General features: G+C 43.3%; 1 protein-coding gene across 1 annotated transcript; it reads left to right on the top strand.

Annotated features, from left to right (window-relative positions):
• The first annotated feature begins 2,376 nt into the window (after window positions 1–2,376).
• On the top strand, window positions 2,377–14,463 carry LOC135102207 (basic proline-rich protein-like). Its single transcript, XM_064007037.1, has 3 exons — window positions 2,377–2,911; window positions 4,244–6,759; window positions 10,179–14,463. Exons 1-3 carry the CDS (start codon window positions 2,906–2,908, stop codon window positions 10,303–10,305), a joined length of 2,649 nt encoding a protein of 882 aa, XP_063863107.1. The 5' UTR covers window positions 2,377–2,905; the 3' UTR covers window positions 10,306–14,463.
• The last annotated feature ends 1,675 nt before the right edge of the window (window positions 14,464–16,138 follow it).

Below are 16,138 nucleotides of genomic sequence, written 5' to 3'. Positions count from 1 at the left end.
CGCAACTAGCTCGAAGGAAGAGGACTCCATCTTCATTGTTTATTTTTTTTATGCAACCGGATAGTGGGCTAGCGGCTGCTCTCCGTGTGAATGCTTTCGGGTGAAACCTACCGGCTGCTCCGGGTGGCTGCAAGCAGCCGGGTGGAAAAACAGCTCCGTGTAAACTGTAAACCCTTCTTTAAACGTTTCAGTTTCCTGTCTTGACCCATATTTATCAGGTTCTAGTTGAAATTGTCATTGTTTTCAAGTATGTCTCAGCGATTCCATTGATAGTATAACATTTATTCTGCAACATCAAAGAAAGAAAAAAAAATCATCCCTGATAATCAGTTTTTCCTTCGGCTAAAGAGCTTCACTCCATTTCACATCAGTCCGAAAAAGCTTCACTTCACTTCCATAACGGAGCAACCTTCTCCAATGCGTTCAGTCTTCTACGCCTTCCTCAGTCTCACCCATTACAAGCATGTTTTCTTTCACTGTATCCATAAACCTTCTCTCAGATCTTCCCCTCTCTCTCTCTCTCTTTCTCCTGACAGGTAGATCCATCCCCCAGCTTCCTCCTCACCATACACCTTATCTCCCTTGACATGCCCAAAGCACCCCACGAAAATCCAATTAATCATCTAAGTGGCCTTTGAAAATAGTTCTTGCAAGAGTCCCCTAAAATATAATACGAAACAGAATCAATATGTACACAGCGTTTTCCATTCTAGAACTCAAGGAAAACGAGGAAATATGGGAGAAAACGGATGTAAAGTTTATAATTACGTATCTCTCTGACACAATTGTAGCGTCGCGGGTCACGAGCTGTCGCGTGGTAATGGTGGGTGTCGCAGTCCAGCACACATGTCCAAGGGAGCGGCGAAGGGCAGCATTGAGTACTGAAAGTACCGGAAATGAGCAGAAGGTTACGAGGTGGTATTCTGATAAGGTTATATGAGGTGAGTGTTGGCTTATTAGACGGGAAAAGTGTGTCACGGAGTAGGTTATTTTGGTATTGGAAAGAAAGTACGTATAAATTTGTTATGCTAATGGTACTTTTGCTAGGATACAAGAAGGTTATGGAGAGTGTTACCGTTGAGATAGAAAAGAGTTTATTAAATAACAAAAGTAGGCAAAGGAGAAGCAAGTTTTTAAGAGTGCATTAGAAGTAAGGAACTACGTATATGTTTGTTATGGGAACGCCTGCTTTGTATATATATATATATATATATATATATATATATATATATATATATATATATATATATATATATATATATATATATATATATATATATATATATATATATATATATATATATATATATATATATATATATATATATATATATATATATATATATATATATAAAGGTTATGGAGAAAACAATTGTTGACGTAAGTAGATTATGAAAAAAGTTGTTATGGCTATTTTAAATTTTGTAAATTTATAAGTTACAAAGAAAATTACTTAAAAGGAATAAAGTAATAGGCTATTCAGAAAACTACCTTAGAACGAATAAAAGTCCCAGAAAATTTGTAGGATAAGTGAACTGTAAAGGTACAGTAAATGAGAGGGACAAACCTACTAAGAACGTGATAAATGCACATACATTACGGTTTTAAGACGAGGATGGATAAGTTTATGGATCATATTCTCAAACACTTCGGGGTTGCAGTTTTGCTACTTTTAAAAGAAGAAACAAAGGAAGAAGAAGAAGAAGAAAGAACAAGAAGCTACACTGAGAAGAAAATGAACAAAGATAAGAGAAAAATATTGAGTTAATTAAACACCGTAATATCAGTAAGGTGAAGAAAAGACTGTTTGGAAGAAGAAAAACAGTAAAAAATAAAGAACGAAGGAATGTTTGAAAAAGTTCGTAGGAAAACTTGAGAATCACTGTTCTAAGAAAAATTGTGATAAGATTAAGACCAGCAAGTAAAGCAAAATGTAAAAAAGGAAAACATTAAATAAACAAGGATTAAAGAGTGCAAGGAAACTAGAATAGAACATGAACATGATGAAATATAAGAAAGAAAAAAAAACAAAGGCGAAGAAGCAGCGGCAGGGCGAGGAGGAGGAGGAGGAGGAGAAAAAGGAGAAGGAGAAAGAGAAGGAGGAGGAGAAAACAAAAATAAGAAGCAAAAAGAGTAAGAAACAAGGCTTGCCAAAAGGCTAAGATGAGAGTAAATTATAATCGAATTGAAGATGATGAAGAAAAAAAAAGAAAATAGTCAAAAGACTACACATACCTAGGCGAGCGAACATAATCGGAATAGCAAGGAATACAAAAGACCAATTATTACAAAAGTTTTACAGAGAAGACGAGTAAAGAAGCGACCTGTACCAAAGACAAAGACAAAAAAAAGAGGAGAAAAAGAAGACAGCAACAATAGAATTAATAGTAGAAAAAAAAAAAAAGAAATCGAAAGATGAACTGAGAGAGAAGCAAAAAACTGGTAAGCAGAACACGTAAAAAAAAAACGGAAGATGAGAGAGAAGAATCTGAAGAATGAGAGCGAGAGAGAGAAAGGAGGAAAGAGGTACACAAAAGAATGAGGATGAGAATGAAGAGAGGAGGAAGAGGAGGAGGAGGAGGAGGAGCCACAACGAGAACATAAGAGAAAGGATCACAAGTATCAATCCACTCAAAGGTTTAGGTGGATGGGAGGGGAATCTGTCTCCCTCTCACCCTCCCTCTCTTCTTCCCTCTCTCCCTCCCCCTCTCCAAAGTTTACATGTCGAGACTAGAAGCTTGGATGGGGTAAAAGGTTGTGTGTTTGGGGGAGGGGTGGAGAAAGAGGAAGAGAGAGAGGTGGCCCAGGAATCAGTGCCACATATAAAGCGAGTGTGTGTGCGTGTGTCTGTCATTAGTGTGCCCGAGACCCACGCCACCAACACCACTACCACTAGCTCGGCGCCATGAAGGTAATTCTCGTGCAGTGATATGCAGGCGTACACACACACACACACACACACACACACACACACACAAGGAAAACTAGTGATGTTCGTAGGAAACCGTATTGAATCTTTTCATTGCAACCACCCTATGGATATAACGACACCACCATCTCTCTCTCTCTCTCTCTCTCTCTCTCTCTCTCTCTCTCTCTGCAGTAAAGCCTGTGGCAGAGCGCAGTTTATGACCACCGTGGTCACTACGGCTCCATTTTAAAAACAGAGCGGCGGCACGCCTTGGATAGCGTTAAATGTATATTGCATACTATGGACGCGTTCAGACATGTTGACTCGCCGTCTCGACTCGACGGTGAGTTTACATCAGGTAAAGCAAGTTTTCCGGTGTGTTCATGATGAGAGAATGGAAGTAACTATATATAGTGGGTGGGGAAGGCACACTGTCGTTTCGGAGAACGGCCAGCCACACAACGCCTAGCTGTGGGGTGACGCCGGTTCGCATCATGGTGGAAATCGCAGCGAATGATGACGAATGTTGTGAATTTTGAATCCGTCAACTTTTCTGACGAAAGCTAGCGAAAATCAGGTTTCGCCTCTGTCATTAGCAACAGTTAGCGACGTTTAGCGAAAATCAACAACATTCGCGCGAAAGTTTGCAGAATTGTTTGCGAAAGACGACTGGCGAACATTAGCGACTGTTAGCAGTTAGTGACAGTGTTTGCGACAATTAGCAATTATTTGTTACTCTATTACCACTGCCTGGGAATGTTTGGAACCTTTCACCAACTCCAGATAAGATACAAGGTGAATTTCAGGCGAATCTTGGAACTGAACCTCACTTACCCTATTGATGAACCCAAGCCTACAAAAAGGATGGGCAAACCCTCCCTACAGATTTTTCCTGATCACTGTGGAAGACAGAGGTCAGGAGACTTGCCTGCAGAAGCTACAGTGTATAAAAGATGGATTCCCAGAATATGGAAATGATTTTCTGTCATGAAGAAGTCCAAGCTTAGAAACGTTGGCGAATGCAAAAGTCGCAGCGTTCGTCAGTATTCCCAGTTCCGTGAGGTAGTAGCTTAAAGCAGTAAGGGTCTGTGCACGGAGCCTTTAGCGGCTCGAGCCGGCCACGGACCGGGCAGGCTGGCAGCATGTGGCGCAGGTGTGGATGGTGCAGCATCCAATCCCAAATTTTTCTATGGTTTCCTGGTATCTGGAGGACATTTAACGCAGGGCAGATGTACAGGGTATCCTCATAGCTCGGTTAGGACACAGGATGACCCCAATGTGTGTGTGTGTGTGTGTGTGTATGTCTAAACAAGCTCTTCTCGCCCCTGGCAGGTGGCGGCGCCCCTCGTACTAGTGGCGGTGCTGGTCCTCGCGCTCATTCACATCACACCAACAAACGCTCAAGGGGTTGGTACTCCAGGAGGAGGCCAGCCCGGAGGAGGCCCACCCGGAGGAGGCCCACCGGGAGGAGGCCCGCCCGGAGGAGGCCCGCCCGGAGGAGGCCCACCCGGAGGAGGCCAGCCTGGAGGAGGCCCAACAGGAGGAGGCCCACCAGCAGGAGGCCAGCCTGGAGGAGGCCCCCAAGGAGGAGGCCCGCCCGGAGGAAGCCAGCCCGCAGGAGGCCCACCGGGAGGAGGCCCACCAGCAGGAGGTCCGCCTGGAGGAGGCCCACCGGGAGGAGGCCTACCCGGAGGAGCCCCACCGGGAGGAGGCTCACTAGCAGGAGGTCCTTCTGTAGGAAGCCCACCAGTAGGAGGCTTGCCCGGAGGAGGCCCACCAGCAGGAGGCACACCTGGAGGAGGCCCACCAGCAGGAGGCCCGCCTGGAGGAGGCCCACCAGCAGGAGGCCCGCCCGGAGGAGGTCCAGCAGCAGGAGGCCCTTCTGTAGGAGGCCCACCAGCAGGAGGCCCGCCCGGAGGAGGTCTACCAGCAGGAGGCCCGCCCGGAGGAGGCCCACCAGCAGGAGCCCCGCCTGGAGGAGGCCCACCAGCAGGAGGCCCGCCCAGAGTAGGTCCACCAGCAGGAGGACCCCCTCCAGCCGGGCCTCCGCCAGCTATTCCTCCGCCAACAGGAGGACCACCTCCAGCCGGGCCTCCACCAGCAGGACCCCCGCCAGCTGGACCTCCACCAACTGGTCCTCTACCAGCAGGACCCCTGCCAGCTGGGCCTCCCCCAGCAGTGCCTCCACAAGCAGGACCCCCACCAGCAGGACCTCCACAAGGAGTGCTTCCACTAGGGGGACCTCCACCAGTAGTACCCCCATACCCACCTCAACAGGCCCCACCTCCACAATATCCACCTCAACACCCCCCACCACCTCAGTACCCACCTCAACAACCACCACCGCCTCAATATCCACCTCAGCAACCACCACCACAGTACCCACCTCAACAACTCGCACCACAGTACCCACCTCCTCAACCCCCAGCTCCCCAATATCCACCTTACACCACAACACCACCGCCCTACACCACACCACGTCCCTACACCACTACACCACCACCCTACTACACCACACAGCCACCCTACACCACACCACGCCCCTACACCACAACACCACCACCATACTACACCACACAGCCACCCTACACCACACCACGCCCCTACACCACTACACCACCACCTTACTATACCACAAGGCCTTCTTACACAACACCACCACCATACTACACCACACAGCCACCCTACACCACACCACGCCCCTACACCACAACACCACCTCCCTACTACACCACACAGCCACCCTATGCCACACCACGCCCCTACACCACTACACCACCTCCCTACTACACCACAAGGCCTTCTTACACCACAACACCACCACCATACTACACCACACAGCCACCCTACACCACACCACGCCCCTACACCACACAGCCACCCTACACCACACCACGCCCCTACACCACTACACCACCACCTTACTATACCACAAGGCCTTCTTACACAACACCACCACCATACTACACCACACAGCCACCCTACACCACACCACGCCCCTACACCACAACACCACCTCCCTACTACACCACACAGCCACCCTACACCACACCACGCCCCTACACCACAACACCACCACCTTACTACACCACAAGGCCTTCTTACACAACACCACCACCCTACTACACCACACAGCCACAATACGCCACACCACGCCCTTACACTACCACACCACCACACTACCACACCACTCAGTCACACTACTACACCACTACACCACCACCATACCATACCACACCACAACCCTACCACACCACACCACAACCGCAGTCTCACTACTACACTACTACACCATCACTCTACCACACCACTCAGTCACACTACAACACCATCACACCACATCCCTACCACACCACACAATCACACTACTACACCACCACACCACAACCCTACCACACCCCTAAATCATACCACTACACCACCACACAACCATCCTACACCACACAATCATTCTACCACAACACACAGTCGTCCTATCACACCACACCACAGTCCTACCACCCACCAGACGTGTCCTATGAACCTCCCAAGTCTTCATATATCTTTTACACCACAAAGACCCCAACCTACCACTCCCACTCCCACACACCCAAATCCTCATACACACACCCTAAAGCTCCCTCACCCCTATACAAAGCCCCCAGAGGCCCTAAAGCCCCCGAAGGAAGAACCTACGGCAGATCCAAGAACAAACCACGTTCCCACAGACACTGGGGACCTCAAAAGGCTGTCGTAAGACCCGTGAACGACAAGCACCTCCCAAGAAACTTCCACACACTAGTAAGGGACCTGATCCAAGACAATTCCCACGGACAGACGACTCAGACGAAAGGAGGCGCATCTCATACGTGAGTGTTTTGATTACTGTGTGCGTGCGTGCGTGCGTGCGTGCATGTGTGTGTGTGTGTGTGTGTGTGTGTGTGTGTGTGTGTGTGTGTGTGTGTGTGTGTGTGTGTGTGTGTGTGTGTGTGTGTGTGTGTGTGTGTGTGTGTGTGTGTGTATGGGTGGGTGGATGTGTCTAAGGAGTCAGTGAGAGAGTTAGTATATGAGTGAGGGTTAGGGAGTAAGTGTAGATAGTAGATTGAGCTAGTGAGTGAGGGAGGTGAAGGAAAGCTAGGAAGTATGGGTTAGTGTGAGTGAAAGAAAGGTCTGATAATTAATAAGTGAATGAGGGAGGGAGGAACGAGAAAGAAAAAAATGAAATGTTGGTCAACTAGATAGCGAATTAGTGGAAGAAAGAATATTGAGTGGGTAAGTCAGTGAGTCAGCGAACCAGTAAATGAGTGAATTAATGAGGCAATGTAAGCGTAAAAAAGTGAATTAGTGGAGTGAAAGAATACCAGAAACAGAGAGAGAGAGAGAGAGAAGGTGTCAGTCAGTCAGTCAGTCAGTCAGTCAGTCAGTCAATTACTAAGTGATTGGATGACAAACAGATTGGTAGCAAAATGTCAGCATGAGTTTGTGAATTTTTTGAGCTTCTAATTATGTCACCTTTCCCCCTCCTCGTGTTATTACTAATTAAGACAACTGCACCTCACTCATGTCTTCTAATCAACTGTTTAGACTCAATCTTTATGATCTGAACTTTTGGGTAGAGAAAGAGAAAGGTTTATATTATTATTCTTTAATTCACTTTAGAAATTAGGTACTTTTTTGTGTTAAGAAGGGGAAATGTGTGTTTTATTCATATTTCACGTTTGAAGTTCAAAAAGCTCAAAAGGTTCACACGCTCACATTTTCTGCCATTGACAAAGGTTATCTGAAATAATTTCACACTCACAATGGGTCTCTCTCTCTCTCTCTCTCTCTCTCTCTCTCTCTCTCTCTCTCTCTCTCTCTCTCTCTCTCTCTCTCTCTCTCTCTCTTTCTCTCGTCTATCATGTACTAATTATCACTGTTCTTCTTCCTTCGTGTTTTCAGACAAAGATGATTTTCACAATTTATAATCGATTAAGTTTTGTTCAGTTTAACTGTGTAATAATTTAATTATGTTTTTCAGGTTCTTTTTTTAGGATGGGCATTGCGAGGGTGGTTGGTCTTCTCAGGGTGGTGTTCTAAATGGTGGGTTTGAGCAGAGTTATAAAAAAAGGTGTTAAAAATCTGATGCTCTATGAGTGGGGTCCTAAAAACTTGATTTCTATATTGGGGTTCGAAATGAGGTTCTGTCGTGAGTTTCAAAGATTGGGTTCTATGAATTGGATCATAAAAATTAGTTTCAAAATATAAGGTTCTAGATATAGGATAGGTTTCAAAGGGAGGTTCTATGATTGAGGATTCTAAAAGTGGGGGTGAAAGTGAGGCTCTAGGATGGTGTTAAAATGAGGTTCTATAAGCGGTGTTATAAGAAAAAGGGGTTTAAGATAAGTTTCTATGAGTGTGTCTCAAAATGAATGGTGCTATAAAAAGTGCGGCTCATTATATGAGGTTCTAGGATGATGTTAAAATGAGATTCAAAATGAGGTCTTACGAAAGTGGTTCTAAAAGTAAGGTTCAAAATTATATTCTATGGTGAGTTTCTAAGGATCGAGTCTTAAGGAGGAGGTTCTATAAATGGGTTTCTAAAGGAAGCATTCAAAGTTGAGGTTCTCTGGGGAGGTTCAGAGGCAAATATCTAGAGATGTGGCTCAAGGATAGGACTCATTAGGGTTCTTAGGGCAAGGGCGTGGCAGGCTGGGTAGCAGACCACATGCCGTTCCTTGCCGCAAAACACATGTACAAGCAGAAAACATGAGCACTTATAAGTTGTCCATTTTAATACTAATGCCTTCTTCCAAATCGAGATCATTCAGTGAAAGGCTGAGAAGTGGCGTGGCGACCTTTTAAGTCACATTTTTTTCCCTCTTCTTGATGCTGGCGGCAGGGATGGTGGTGGAGGTGGTGGAGGAGGAGGAGGAGGAGGGGGAGGAGGAGGAGGAGGAGGAGGAGGAGGAGGAGGAGGAGGAGGAGGAGGTGGAGGAGGAGGAGGAGGAGGAGGAGATACTGGTTCAGACAGACATTCGGAGGAAGTGGAGGAGGAGGAGATGGATGCAATACTTGATCTAAACTTTCTCTGATGCAGGTGGATTAGTGAACGTGTTTACTATTATTGTTACTATTTTATCCTTCTTTCTTCGGGAACTTGACTTGATCGGAGTGCTATTATCCTGCCAAGGATGTGAGGTGCTTGTAGTCAGCGGCGCTGTGACAAGTAATCTGCCACTATGACTCAGGAGAAATGTGTTTAATCATCAGTTTTAACACACGGATCGAAAGTCTTTAAGTCTTTTGTAAGTGCTGGAATAAAAGCTACAATTACTCTTAAGAAAATTGTAAAGAATAATGTTTGGCATAACTTGGAGAGAAAGGAATAGAGAGTCTTAATGCGAAAGTGCTGGAATGAAAGCTTCAGTTCCTCGCAAAAAAAAATAAAGATAATAATGTTTGGCATAACTTATGAGATAAGAAGAGAGTCTTAAGTCTTATGAAAGTGCTGAAATGAAAGCTGAAGGGATAAGAATAGATAATACATAGATAATAAATATTCCTTTTGACTGTACTCTTTACGGACTGGCACCTTTAGTGTATATATATATATATATATATATATATATATATATATATATATATATATATATATATATATATATATATATATATATATATATATATATATATATATATATATATATATATTTTTTTATTTATCTATCTATTTATTTATTTATTTATTTTTTTTGTAGATGAGCAGATAATAGTTGAACAGGGTACTGGAATGCAAACAGAAGCATGAAAAAAGATACAGTAAACTGATATAGACTGAGAAAGGAGTTAGGAATTTTTGCAAGACTGGATTGAAATATGTAAACACAGACAGAAAGGGAAAGTTGGGTGATGTCTTTGTGTCGTAGTAGAATAAATGAGACGATGATAATTGTGATCTTTTTTTTTTTTTAATTCTATCTTTATTTTTCCTTTTACTGAGTTGAGGAGTGGATATTGAATGTTGCCATTAAAGAAATTGACATCTGTGTCATCTTTCAATGAATGAGTTTTTTTTTTTTTTCTGCTACTGAAAGGTGTAACTTTCAGTAGCAGAATCTAGTTATGTACCTAGTTCCTCTCTTCCTTCCTTGAGTTTTTCTTCATATCAGTTTCAGATATGGTTTCTGCACTGCTTTCCTAGCGAAATTTACACACTCATTGAATAGAAAAGCTGGATTATGAAAGATTGGGATGGTGACAGAAGATGAAGTGCGTGAAACCTTCCTAGGTCCTCTTTTCCTTGCAGGTACTACGCCAGCCTGCCAGGTTCCCGCCCCGCTAGAGTGGACGTGTTCAAGATAATACCTGCGGTCGCTATGTCACACCGGTCTGGTCACATCACCCACCACGTATACGGGTATCCTAAGCACTAGGCGGCCCTCTACCTCCCCCGCGCATCTGAGGAAGATGAGGACGGGAACGAGAGTGAGACACGACCTTTGTCATCAGGGAGAGGAGTGATCTTTCTTTCCTCCGGGCGTTCTCTCTTCGTCACCACACTACTCCCACAGCCCTGTCCGGTATCTGCGTGGCGGTAATGCTCCTTCCCTCTCTCCGCCGCTGCTGTGTTATGGCGCTACCATCGTGAACTGTTACCATTAACTTATTTATTCAGTGGTTCATTCTTCTGGTAGTGACATATCAGGGATAGTAGTGCGGGGTAGAGTACTGCAAGCAGGAGGGGACTGACATCTGGCCTTGTACTTAACCATTTCATTGTTCTTGGCCACGTCTTTCCTTGATCATAAGCCACCTTCAGACATTTAATTTTCATGTTTAAGTAACCTTTTAATATTGTACTATCTAAAAAGTGAAAAATCTATTCTTCAAATCCCTTGTTTCTGTCTTGTAAGTGGTGGTAAAGATTGCGTAGTGCTTCTGATGTGAAAGGGTTAATTTTTACCTTCATTTCTACAGTAAAAAAAACAAAAAAAAACACAATGATTCAGATGATACTTTGTCCCTGAAGTACCATCGTGCAGTCTCCAAGTTGTCTCCAGTACTACACGCCTTGCCCGCATTACCATCTCACAACTGTACACCATGTAAAGCAGGAGACGAGGGGCGTTCTAACACAATTCGGCCATGACTCTCGCACTACTAACAATCAGTTGCTTAAAATAAAATTCAGCATCGAAAGCTACCGAGTAAAATTCCATGCCCAGTCAGTTCTGAAGTGCCATGTAATTAATCGTGTATGTAGCCTTTAAGAAACAGTCCTCGTGACGACACAATACTGCCTGATTGTGTTGGGTCCCTGTCGCTGCGCCTCATCACTCTCTATGTGAGATAAAGACAAGAGTCATATTTGTATATCAGTTAGAATATTTCTCACTTAGCATTAGTATTTATGATGTAGTGAAGACTTCTTATAAATACTACACAACAGAATGAAAGGAAGGAAAGTTGCAACGAGTGCAGGCGGCGGTTGGACCATTGTGACATGACCAATACTGTCTACCTCTGGTTTGTGAGAATAGCCAAACAAAAACCTGTTGAACTTTTCTTGTTTAACCATCATAAACACACACTTCCTTGTCATTCGCTTGTCCCAAAGTATTACGAAGAAATAGGCGTCTGTCCGGAATCATGCCAAATCTGGTCTTCATTTAGCCAAAAACTCCTTCATTAATGGAAAGTGTCAAAATTTTTCAGGATCGAACTCTCCTCGTGACTTCTGGCATCTAGCCAAAAACATCTCCAATAATTTTGCTTCTTCAACTTCAACCTAATGGCACCACTGCCATCTCATCTATTTCTACAGCTGAACTCTTCGCTCAAACTTTTGCTAAAAATTCTACCTTGGATGATTCAGGGCTTGTTCCTTCCTCTCCTCCGGCCTCTGACTACTTCATCTTACCCATTAAAATTTTCCGCAGTGATGTTTTCCATGCCCTCGCTGGCCTAAACCCTCGGAAGGTTTATGGACCTGATGGGGTCCCTCCTAATGTTCTCCGAGACTGTGCCTCCGTGCTTGTACCTTGCTTAGTCAAACTCTTTCAACCCTGTTTATCAACATCTACCTATTCTTCTAGCTGGAAGTTTGCCTACATTCAGCCTGTTGCTAAAAAGGGTGACCTTTCTAATCCCTGTCCTATTGCTTTAATTTCCTGCCTATTTAAAATTTTTAAATCTATCCCTAACAGGAAGATTTTTATACATCTTTCATTTCACAATCTTCTATCTGATCGCTGGTATGGGTTCCATCAAGGCTGCTCTAATGGTGATCTTCTGGCTTTCTTTACTGAGTCTTGGTCATCCTCTTTGAGAGATTTTGGTGAAACTTTTGCTGTTGCCTTAGGCATATCAAAAACTTTTTTGAAAGAATCTGGCACAAAGATTTGATTTCCAAACTACCCTCCTACGGCTTCTATCCTTCTCTCTGTAATTTCATCTCAAGTTACCTTTCTGACCGTTCTATTGCTGCTGTAGTAGACAGTCACTGTTCAGTTCCTAAATCTATTAACATTGGTTTTCCTCAAGGTTCTGTCCTGTCTCTCTATTATTCATCAATGATCTTCTAAACCAAACTCTTTGTCCTATCCACTCCTACGCTGATGTTATCTCCCTGCACTTTTCCACGTCTTTTCATAGGCGCCCAAGCCTTCAGGAAGTAAGCAGTTCACGCAGGAAAGCCACAGAATGCCTGACTTCTGATCTCTGAAATTTCTGATTGGGGCAGAGCAAACTTAGTATTGTTCAAAGCCTCAAAAAACTTAATTCCTCCATCTATCAACTCGATACAACCTTCCAGACAACTATCCCCTCTTCTCCAAAGAAACTCAACTGTCCCCCTGTTCTACGCTGAACATCCTCGGTATATCCTTTAATTATAATCTAAACTGGAAACTTCACATCGCATCTCTGGCTAAAGCAGCTTCAATGAAGTTAGGTGTTTTTAGTCGTCTCCTCCAGTTTTTTTTCACTCTCCCAGCTGCTAACTCTGTATAGGAATCTTATCTGCCCATGTATGGAGTATGTTTTACATGTAAGGGTGTTTCCACACATACCGTTATTTTAGACAGGGTAGAATTAAAAGCTTTTTTGTTTTATCAACTCTTTTCTAACTGACTGTCTTCAGCCTCTTTCTCTTCGCCGTAATGTTGCATCTCTCGCTATCTTCTTGGTCCATGCTAACTGCTCTTCTGATCTTGCTAACTGCATGCCTCCCCTTCTCCCGCGGTCTCGCTGCACAAGACTTTCTTCTTTCTCTCATCCTTATTCTGTCCACCTCTCTAATGCAAGAGTTAACCAGAATTCTCATTCATTCATCCCTTTCTCTGGTAAACTCTGGAACTCCCTGCCTGCTTCTATATTTTGTCCTTCCTATGACTTGAACTCTTTGAAGAAGAAGGTTTGAAGACACTTATTCTTCAGTTTTCGATGATTCCTTTGACATCTCTTTTGAGACTGGCATCTCAGTGGGATTTTTTTCCTCTTTTTTCTTTTCTTTGGTCAGTGACCCTCTTACGTTAAAAAAAAAAAAAAAACACAAGCATGAAACATTACAAGAGCGAGAGCAAGGAAGCAAAGTCCTCAACGTAAGTGGACGCCTGACAATGTTCCACGAGTGGGAAATATTGTCGGAGCGAAGATGCTAAGCTGAAGCTGTGATGAGTAGCGAATAAATGCCTGAAAGATCTGAAGAATGTTCGTAAAAGAAGTAAGCACAGGGAACAGAGACTACGACTAGACATACACTTCAAGTCTGGAAGAAGGACAGCACTACCATCTATCAGTTTCTTGTTTCCTGAGACAGGTACATAAACACAATACTTGTTATATTTCTTATCATTTTTCTCTCTTATCTTTTACTTCTCTTGCTTTCTACTTTCCTCTTTATCTTTCTCATTTTCCTTGTCTTTTCCTCATTATTCAGAGTTTCTTTGAGATAGTGACATAAGACTGACATATAGACAGAATGATTCCACATAAAATGATATGGAAATAACATCAGATTGTTAGTGCCGAGTCATAAGGGAACTTTAAAAGAAGATTAGATAGTTTCACGGGTAAAGATGATAGGTGGAAATAGGTAAGTTTCATGCAGGGAGTGTCACGTGTAGGCCTGACGACTTCCTGCAGCTTCCCTTATTTTTTCAAGTTCTTAACTATGAAGGTTCTCAGAAATTCCTGACTCAAAGATGTTGCTGCATGATAATGGAAGGTATTTCAAACATATATTAAACAATCTGTCCTTGATACTTCGTTACGTAAGACCGTTTCCTTATTAATAAAGTAACGACTCACGCTATAGTTTCAACATGTACAGGAGCTGAATTCCTAAAACTTAACTGAGTACCCAGTATTATGCAAAGTTTAAGGTCTTCACATCAAGGTCCATAATATCCTTCATTGTTCCAGCCTTATGTTTGAGGCTGTAGTGGAGGTTACTGAAGTTTCCAGGATGCTCATGTAAATACAGTGGTAGATTAGCAAGAAATCCGCATCATTATTCGGAAAACTACCAGTGAAAAACCTAACAGACAATCTATATAGCCTTTGAAAAATAAACCTCATGTAAACCTAAAGCAGTTTAAGAATGTGAGCTTAAAACATGGTGAGGGGAAGTGAAGGGGAAAGGGAAGAGGGAAACACTTTATAGCCATCTTCTGACCCTACAGTGTATCAAGTTTATCTGAAGCACTCGAGTTAAGCTTTCTCGTGACAAGAGGATGACTGTAAACTGTGTGTGTGTGTGTGTGTGTGTGTGTGTGTGTGTGTGTGTGTGTGTGTGAGAGAGAGAGAGAGAGAGAGAGAGAGAGAGAGAGAGAGAGAGAGAGAGAGAGAGATCTGGTCAGGTTATCGAACACTCAAGAAATAGGTCATGGGAGGCCACACACACACACACACACACACACACACACACACACACACACACACACACACACACACACACACACACACACACACACAATACAATGACGAAGTAATGGTGAGAATGATGGAGACAATAAGCCGGTCTGAGAATGGGAGGGAATAAAGGTAAGAGGAATAGATAAAAAAGGAAAAAAAAAAAAATGTCTGGGTACCAGTGGTTGATGGAAGGTTAGAGTCGAGTATCAATGCATCCATCATCTTGCCCTGAATTCGAATCAAAGAAAATATAGAGTTTGAAAGTGAGGTCAATAGAAAACGGACAGGTAAAGAAACAGGCTGTCTTCACTTTCGTTATATGAAAAAGTAAGTTGGTTAAGGGGAAAAAAGTAAATAAAATTCATAGATAAAATAGATAGATAAACGAATGAATAAAAAATAAATGGATAAAATAAATAAATAAAACACCACATAAAACGACCGTTTAAATACTAGGTTTTTGTCCATACCAAAAAAAGGATGAAAGAATGACAGTACCAATTCTTATATTGGTAAGGTAGACGAAATGAGGATGAAGATGAGCAGAAAGTCTTATGCAACGGAGCCTGAGGAGAGAGAGAGAGAGAGAGAGAGAGAGAGAGAGAGAGAGAGAGAGAGAGAGAGAGAGAGAGAGAGAGAGAGAGAGAGAGAGAGAGAGATGGAAAAGGTAGGCAGTTATTTCAATCATCCGAGCCAAGTAAAACAGCTAAATAAACAAGAGGCAGTAGACACCTGCCGAAACGATAATTACACCCAGTGAGGTCTGAACCACTGGATCAGAGCGTGCTGTGAACTTATCATTAATTAACCCAACTGTGATGTCACTGAACGTTTTCCTCTCTTCCTTCACACAAAACTACATACACTTAATTACACACACATCCTTCACACAAAACTACATGCACCTAATTACACACACCCTTCACTCAAAATTCTAAATTAATATAGCGACTCCTATACCAGCCTCGGAGTTCCCATCAGGGGGGGAGACCACAAATGCCCCCAGGTCTGACTGCTCTTCTGGTGTCGATCCTAAGTGTCTTGACACCCCCTTCAACTTTTTTTTCATTAACTTATGCAACATTCGCGGTCTTAGATCTAATTTTTAATCTGTAGAACGCCACCTCTCCTTTTCTAAACCTCATCTTCTTTTCCTCACTGAAACACAGGTGTCTGAGGCAACTGACAGTAGCCCCTTTTCTGTTCCATCCTACTTTCTCTATTCTCATTTTCAATCCAAAGCTGGATGTTGCGACTATGTGTGCAATGACAACCTGCTCTCGTGCCCACGGTCTTGAATCTTCCAAGTTTTCCACCATCTGGCTACAACTATAGAGTCACTCTTAAACT

The sequence above is a fragment of the Scylla paramamosain genome, chromosome 7 (genome assembly GCF_035594125.1).
Source record: "Scylla paramamosain isolate STU-SP2022 chromosome 7, ASM3559412v1, whole genome shotgun sequence".
Lineage (NCBI taxonomy): Eukaryota > Metazoa > Arthropoda > Malacostraca > Decapoda > Portunidae > Scylla > Scylla paramamosain.
The sequence above is the reverse complement of the archived record's forward strand: the minus strand, read 5'-3'. Positions and strand labels throughout refer to the sequence as shown.